General features: G+C 42.9%; 1 protein-coding gene across 1 annotated transcript; it reads left to right on the forward strand.

The window, feature by feature from the left end:
- The first annotated feature begins 546 nt into the window (after positions 1-546).
- On the forward strand, positions 547-4,918 carry LOC118821224 (transcription factor Sox-9-A-like). The gene is made up of 3 exons (XM_036589748.1): positions 547-1,285; positions 1,814-2,061; positions 2,708-4,918. The coding sequence occupies exons 1-3, from the start codon at positions 867-869 to the stop codon at positions 3,439-3,441; spliced, it is 1,401 nt and encodes a 466-aa protein (XP_036445641.1). The 5' UTR covers positions 547-866; the 3' UTR covers positions 3,442-4,918.
- The last annotated feature ends 3,150 nt before the right edge of the window (positions 4,919-8,068 follow it).

An 8,068-nucleotide genomic window follows, 5' to 3' on the forward strand; every position in this document is an offset into this window, starting at 1 on the left:
GTTATGGATGTTCAGCCTACACACTTAAAAAAAGACGTTAAAAGGGTTCTTCAGGTTGATGGGGAATGTGTTGTGGCAAATATGGTCCAATAGAAGCTTCATGAAAATGGTTCTACACAGCACCAAAAGGGGTTCTTTTATTGTTACAAGCTTGATATCGTAACTACAGAAGAACAGTTTTTGGTGCTTCATAGAAGCATTTTCATAAAGGTTCTACATAGAACCATATACAACACATTCTCCATCAATCTGAAGAACCATTTCACCACGCAAAGAACCGTTTAAGCATGAAATAGAACCATTGCCTTTACTAGAGAACCGTTGAAGAGCCATATTTTATAAGAGTGTAGACTAGTTTTCCCACCGTGATTCAACACGATATGTTCAGTAATCACTTCGCTTTACTTTGTCAGTCCGCGCAGAGACAGAGAGAGAGAGAGAGAGAGAGAGAGAGAGAGAGAGAGAGAGAGAGAGAGAGACCTGTATCATGTTCAGTCCTCAGACTCCGCCCCCTCCTCAGCCGCTGCAGTGAGTTATAAAGGCGCGAGCTGCAGGAGTGTGTGAGTGTGTGTTCAGACTCGGTTTGAGGATTTCCCCCTGATCAACCCGCCGAAGAGGGTCTTTTTCGCAGCGACAGTGTTTCTCCGAGCACTTGCATGATCTCAGGTCACGAGCCCGAAGCGCGTGCATGAGAAAAGCTCGTTCATATCCTTTAACGGACTCTTGAAACTCTGACAGCTTTCGCGGCACACGGGAGCGCGCGCCCTCCAAACTACTCTGTTGGGTCTTTCTTTCTATTTTTTTTTTTCTGCACGCTCCGTGCACGAGGATCTTTCCCTCCGCTCCACGCTTTTCCTTTTTTTCGTATGAATCTCCTCGACCCGTACGTGAAGATGGCCGACGAGCGGGACAAGGGTCTCCGCGACGCCCCCAGTCCGAGCGGGGACTCCGACGACTCCGGGGCCGCTTCGCCGTGTCCGTCCGCCTCCGGCTCGGACACGGAGAACACGAGGCCCGCCGAGAACCAGGACGACTTCAAGAAGGACGACGAGGACAAGTTCCCCGTGTGCATCCGCGACGCCGTGTCGCAGGTGCTCAAGGGCTACGACTGGACGCTCGTGCCCATGCCCGTGCGCGTGAACGGCTCGAGCAAGAGCAAGCCGCACGTGAAGAGGCCCATGAACGCGTTTATGGTTTGGGCGCAGGCGGCGCGGAGGAAGCTCGCGGACCAGTATCCCCATCTGCACAACGCAGAGCTCAGCAAAACCCTGGGCAAACTGTGGAGGTAAGAATCAGCACTGCGCTGCCTTCTGTTTGAACGCTACTGTTCACTCGCGATTGTACTGGTCGCAGCCTAGACTGTAACCCTGAAAACTGCAGCGTAGAGTTCATTTATTCCGCTTTTTATTGTACTGCGTCATTTATTTCATCATATCTTTTTTCTTTATATGTCTTTCACTTAATGTTTTAGCCTTTGGTCTTTAAGTTATTTATGTATTCCAGCTTGCTTCTTAGTTGCAAGTCTGAGAAAGTTACTTCAGTTATAAGTTTATGCCTGTAATATTACACAAAATAAGCTTGCAAGACTTGGTGGACTAATAATTACATACATATTACAGCTAAAGCAACAGATATAACAAATATAATATATAGTACTACTGCTATCATTCATGACGGTGATAATAATAAAGAAATAATGAGGAGAATCATTATTACATTAGTTTCTACCTACCTATCTCTACTGTGCATGATTTACAATGACAATATAGGGAAACAAAGTTGTGAACGCCTGCGTTGCTTTGCTTTTACACAGGTTGCTGAACGAAGGTGAGAAGCGTCCGTTTGTGGAGGAGGCCGAGCGCTTGAGGGTGCAGCACAAGAAGGACCACCCTGACTACAAGTACCAGCCCAGACGGAGAAAGTCGGTGAAGAACGGGCAGGCAGAGGCAGAGGAGGGTGAGCAGACCCATATCTCACCCAACGCCATCTTCAAAGCCCTGCAGCAAGCCGACTCTCCAGCCTCCAGCATGGGCGAAGTGCACTCTCCCTCAGACCATTCAGGTACAAAACCTCTCTGAATCCTACATAACTCAAAGCAAATCCAAATCGCATCGTTTTTAATAGGGTAGATTGAAACATTAGGGCATGTGGGACAAGCACGTAAGGCCTTGAATGTTCTTGTTTTATTAATTTCCCACTTTTTCTTGTGCTCTAACTGGAATGAACAATAATTTCTTGAAGTATCCCCTACTTTTCTCGTATGGATTATAATCGAATGTGCCTTGTTGATATTGGAATGGCAGCCTTGAATGTGGATCCAATTCAGAATTGGAGGGCAATTGTAAATAAAAGAAACCTGTAAATGATTACAGGGTTACAAGCGGTGATGCAAACATAGCAGTTGTCTTTACTCTACTAACGTACCATCTAGCGAGCACATTATATAATGGCACCATTCCCACATGCAGGGAAAGCTCATAAATCTTATCGGCGCTTTCTTAATTTCAGGGCCTATCTTTATTTGCGCTCGGGTTGCGTCAGTAATGTAATGCGTGGTGGGTGGTTAACCCCTTGTGCTCCAGATATATGTGGTTATTTAATTACTAATCTTAATTTATTCAACTTAATGACTAATATGTAAGTTAAAAAGTTAGGGATGGGTCTTTTTAGAGTTTAAGAGATTTACGTCTTGTTCTGTCCTCCACAGGCCAGTCCCAGGGTCCTCCAACGCCGCCTACGACCCCCAAAACAGACCTGCCAGGTGGTAAGCCAGACCTGAAGCGCGAAGGCCGCCCCCTGCAGGAGGGAGCCGGCCGGCAGCTCAACATCGACTTCCGGGACGTGGACATTGGCGAGCTGAGCAGCGATGTCATCTCCAACATTGAGACCTTTGACGTAACAGAGTTCGACCAGTACCTGCCGCCTCACGGTCATCCGGGGGTTCCCTCTAATGCCCAGGCCTACTCCACCGGCTACGGTCTGACTGGCTCCACCGGCTGGATGTCCAAGCAGCAGCAGCAGCCACAGCAACAGCAGCAGCACTCCCTGACCCAGCTGAACCCGGCAGATCAAAGCCAGGCCCAGCAGCGCTCCCCGCAGATCAAGACGGAGCAGCTGAGCCCCAGCCACTACAGTGAACAAGGCCAGGGCTCTCCCCAGCACGTGGCCTATGGTTCCTTCAACCTGCAACACTACAGCACCTCGTCCTATCCGTCGGTGGCCCGCACCCAGTATGACTACACTGACCACCATGGCGGCTCCTACTACAGCCACGCTGCCGGCCAGGGCTCCGGCCTCTACTCCACCTTCAGCTACATGAGTCCAGGCCAGAGGCCCATGTACACCCCAATCGCCGACACAGCTGGGGTACCATCGGTGCCTCAGACCCACAGTCCCCAGCACTGGGAGCAACCCGTCTATACCCAGCTGTCCCGGCCTTAAAAGAGAGATAAACAGTGCCAACAGCACAGACTGAACAGTTATCACCACCTTTATCCAGAGACTGCTATCCAGAGGCCTTGAAGTGCCTTCCTTCCACTCCCTGCACAAGCCAACAGAGAAAAACAAGCAGGACTTCTTTTTTTTTTGTTGTTATTTTAGTACTGAAAATATCGGAAATGGCTCCCGACAGTGCCTTTTTTTAAAAACAATGCTCCGAGTTGCGATTATATTTTTCTAGTTATAATGAAAAAGAAAAACTCGCTTGAAAGAGAGGATTCCTCTGTGAGGACATATTCGTTATAAATATTTTAGTATGTACTGTGTATGTATCTCTTTTTTTTTTGTCGTTTTCAGGTTGAGGATACGAGAGCCGTATAGAGGGGGTACAGCAGTGTATTTTTGTAAAGAAAACTAAAAACACAGCCTTTATCTTTGCTCTGTACATATCTTACTGCTCTTTTCGAATCAGGCCGAGCTGTGTGAAGTGGTTTATGGAAATCTTGTTTCATTTCCTCTGTCAGTGAAGCAGCAGCCACAAAGTTCAATAGACAGAAATTATGTCTTTCCTTTTGTCTGTGTTTTGCGGTTGTCGTTTTGGAAGTGCCATCTTTTTTAGCGCAGATTAAGTGTCCTGCCTTTGTGCCATCAGTGCCTGGTCAGCCAGCGTAGAGATCCGTAGTGCCTCAACAGCCGTCACTCACCTCCTTCTCTCTCTCTGTCTCTCTCTCTCTGTCTCTCTATCCCTCTCTCTCTCTCTCTCTCTCTCTATCCCTCTCTCTCTCTCTCTCTCTCTCTCTCTCTTTCTCTTTCTCTCTACGACCCAGCAGTAAGAGAAAGTGTCCCTCGATCAGAGATGAGACTCCTCAGGCGCTCCCTGTCGGTCAGATTTCGCATTCCTTGCCCCTGTCGAGTCTTAACCTCTTTAATTTATTCATTAGTATTAATATTATTTTGATAAGTAATTACTATGTTGCATTTTATCATTTACTTCACCTTTTTAAGACTAATTTGAGCTGAAAAGAAATTCCTTTTTTTTCTCCCCCCTCCTCTGGAGATCACAGTCTAGTTGTGGTACAAACTTTAACCATCTTGGTTTATTTATCATTTGTAAATGTTTCCATTTGTTTTTTATGTGTTTTTGATGATCTAGTTGTGTACAGATTTCTTATAATTGTGATAAAACTTGATCAAATTTGACAACAAACAACTGGAAGTTTTTTTTTTTCCCATTTAATTCTAACAAATATGAATAAATGGATTACTGGAGGCCATGGCCACATTGTAAAGATGTTTTTCTTTATTGAATCACCAGCATACAGTCATTTTTTTATGTTTTATTCCTTATTCATTATTTCATATCTTAGGTCTCATGTCAACATCCTTTAATGCAAATGAATCTTTGTAAAACACGCCATTGTCTTAAAAGAAGCTTATCTTTTGTATCATACTGTTTGCAATAAAAGAAAAAAAAAGATACAGAAAATACATCACCGTCTATCATGGCTTTATTTGGTGCAGACAAAGCAAAACAACCCTTGCGCTTGATATTAACACTTCAGAATATAAATGATTAAATGATTAGTTGAGAACCTCCATAGTAGGACTTCATCCCAAAGTCCAGAGAGTAGTGTCGAAACGTGAAGCGATTCTTTTGTTTAATCCTCGGGCAGCTGAGCTTTAAACAACTTAATCTCAATCCATCCAAGACACATAAAAGGCCTCGTTGCTTTAAACGAGCAGGACGTGTGATGTTTGGGTCATCTTTTTACATTAGGTTCTCAGACCATGAGCTCACAGTCCATTACTGTGCACTATTGAGATGATGAATAAGGCCTAGCTTTCCCCAACACCAATACCCCACTGCTTAAAGAAACAAACGCACTGCAAAAAGCTGTTTATTCATTACAAGGTCTCGCATAAAGGAATCGGCGTGCCCGTGATAAATCACAGACTGTACAAACACAATCAGCGCTTGGTTTGGAAAGGGTCCCTCTATGTTGAAATCAACAGTAGGAGGGGGGTGTAGATGCCTGTTCTGTCTTCTGACCCATTATTGCCTACGGACCACTGTCGGCACTTGAATTTTCTCCAAAATTTTGGACTGCAAGTGCACTAACCAAATATGTATACAATCTACATGTGCTATTTCATGTGCAATCATTATACCAGACAAACCATGAGCAACATTGTTGGCAATGGTTGTTGTGGGGACTTGACATAGCACACAGCCTTAACATTTGAACCCAGTGTATTGTACTGTAACATATGATTGAATAACCATAGTAACAAGCACCTGAGGGCTCATGTACTAAACCTTTTGTGCCAGTTTCAGGCATAAGTTGGGCAAAAAAAATGCATTTGAGGGAGGTACGTGTCATTGTTTCCCTATTTCCCAAGTTTTCTTTATCTGGAGTAGAACTACACCTTTGTTGTGGTGGGTAAGACTAATTGTAAGCACGTATTGCAGTCGCATCAAGACACAATTTGTGCTGGGCCTACATTCATACATACAGCTGGCCCCTTGCACCATTTAAATAATTCTACTATGCTTAAAACTTGGAATTATTCCATTCAATACGAGATACAATACAACACAGTGGTGCCTCGATTCAATACACTTCTTGAGACACCAAAAATAAGGATTGGCTGAACATGTGTCATATGTTAATGTTTCTATTTTGGGTTTAATAGAGCCCTCAACACCACAAAAGTACAATATTTGAAACAGAAGTTTTGTGCTTTATAGTGTGTTAATCTAATGCTCTGGCCACACGTTAATATTAAGCTAATAGAGCGAAGTGCTAAAAAAAAAGAACACCCATCAAATCACGATTTGTCAATTTTGAGTGAAAATAATTTAACACATCCTCTACAGAACAAACTTCTGACATTTTTCTGCAAGTTTAGTGCCTAGTTACTGTTTATTTCCTGAATTTAACAAACAAAACAAAAAACAAACAAACAAGCAAACCAAAAAAAAACCGTAAAATATAACATATCTCACATACCAAAACTTTTGCATAGGCCACATTTTATGATTTATTTTCTTGCAATATATTGAATCCAGCAAATAAACAGTAACTGTGGGTAACAGAGGATATGTTCAATTTATTGTCACTTAAAAAATCAACAACATGTATTTGACCAGGGGATCCCAAACTGTTGCACAGGATTATATGCATTACTCCACTTTATAAAATACAATCTGTCAACACGATTTTGTCTTTTGGTTTGCTTACTTTTGGCAGTAACTGTGTTCATTCCAATATATTTACTCCAGTGGAAGTGAGGTGCATGTGAACCAGGTAAATTCAGTGCATTTTGTTATTGTTCAGTGTACAGTACTGATGATACTTCCACTTTTTAATATTATTTGTCTCATAGCAACTGGACATGAGACACCGATGCCACAGATGATGAATATGGAAAAAAAGAGGGAAGCCAAAGAGTGGGACGCATCTGATAAAGCCATCAGTACATACTTTAGAGGAACTAGGACGAGGAGGCACTGAGAGCCCACGAACAGCTGCTGTGGCGACTCTCTCATCATACACCTCTCAGTAAAGGAGAAAAAAGAAAACGTGCTCTGTACTCAGCTATGCAAGCACACAGTGCTGATGACTACATACCTCATCGGGGACATAATTAACAGGCACACCTCATGACATCATGTAGAAAGTCAGGAAATTACATCAAAACACACAACACAGTACAACAACAACTAACCTCAACCCAAGAAGCGATGAGGTAGAGTGACTGTGCTAGTTTAGGAAGCGGATCTTCTTAGATAGAGTTTAAGGCAGGGATGGGACGTGCTGTACATGTGCAGAGGTCTTAGGCACCTAAGCTTTGTCTTCGTGGTTTGCTTGCAAAATATCTACATAACACTAGAATATTTGTAAACAAACATTAATGCAATAAAAGGCGGTGGTGGGTAGAGTAGTCTAACCCCATACTTGAGTAAAAGTTTTAATACTTGAGTAAAAGAATGTTAAAAGTACATTCCTTAAACACAACTTGAGTAGACATATTGGGTCAAACTGCCTAACCCCCGTGTGGTGTTGGGTTCTGTGGGACCCATTTTCAGTGTTTACCAAAAGAAAAAATGATTTGACGAATTATAATTTAAACCCCAGACTCTTTGGCCTTTGCTCATTTTCTGTGAAGAACATATAAAATAAAAGTTTTTCAATCACTTCACACTGTACACCCCCTACACATTTATATTACACATGTGGTGTTGGGGTGAACCCACGGGGAATAAAAGTGTGGAGCTGCTGTGTCCGTTCACTCTGTTCTCCTCCTACATGGCCTGCTGTTAGCATGTGTGTGTCTGTGTGTCTGTGTTTGTATGTGTGTGTGTGTGTGTGTGTCTGAAGTTTGTCCAGTTCTATTCTTCTCTTTTTGGTCTAAAAGAAAACACTAAAGCTCCAAAGTCAGAGATGTGACCAATCGCAAAGCAGTACAAATGCTGTCACCAATAAAACATAATGAAATTGAACACGAAAAACAAGTTAGTGACTAAAAATGAATGGCTAAAATGTAAATGAGTAAGAGTAGATTTTTTATTCACTAATATACTTGAGTAGAAGTAAAACTATCATGATTTAAAAAAGGTATTGAACTG

This window comes from Colossoma macropomum, unplaced genomic scaffold (genome assembly GCF_904425465.1).
Source record: "Colossoma macropomum unplaced genomic scaffold, Colossoma_macropomum, whole genome shotgun sequence".
NCBI lineage: Eukaryota > Metazoa > Chordata > Actinopteri > Characiformes > Serrasalmidae > Colossoma > Colossoma macropomum.

What these genes read in the sequence shown, in the direction of transcription:
- LOC118821224 (XM_036589748.1), top strand. Translation starts at nt 867, where the DNA reads ATGAATCTCCTCGACCCGTACGTGAAGATGGCCGACGAGCGGGACAAG. An exon ending in ACCCTGGGCAAACTGTGGAG is followed by an intron (nt 1,286 to 1,813) that starts GTAAGAATCAGC and finishes GCTTTTACACAG; the next exon opens with GTTGCTGAACGAAGGTGAGA. An exon ending in CTCTCCCTCAGACCATTCAG is followed by an intron (nt 2,062 to 2,707) that starts GTACAAAACCTC and finishes TGTCCTCCACAG; the next exon opens with GCCAGTCCCAGGGTCCTCCA.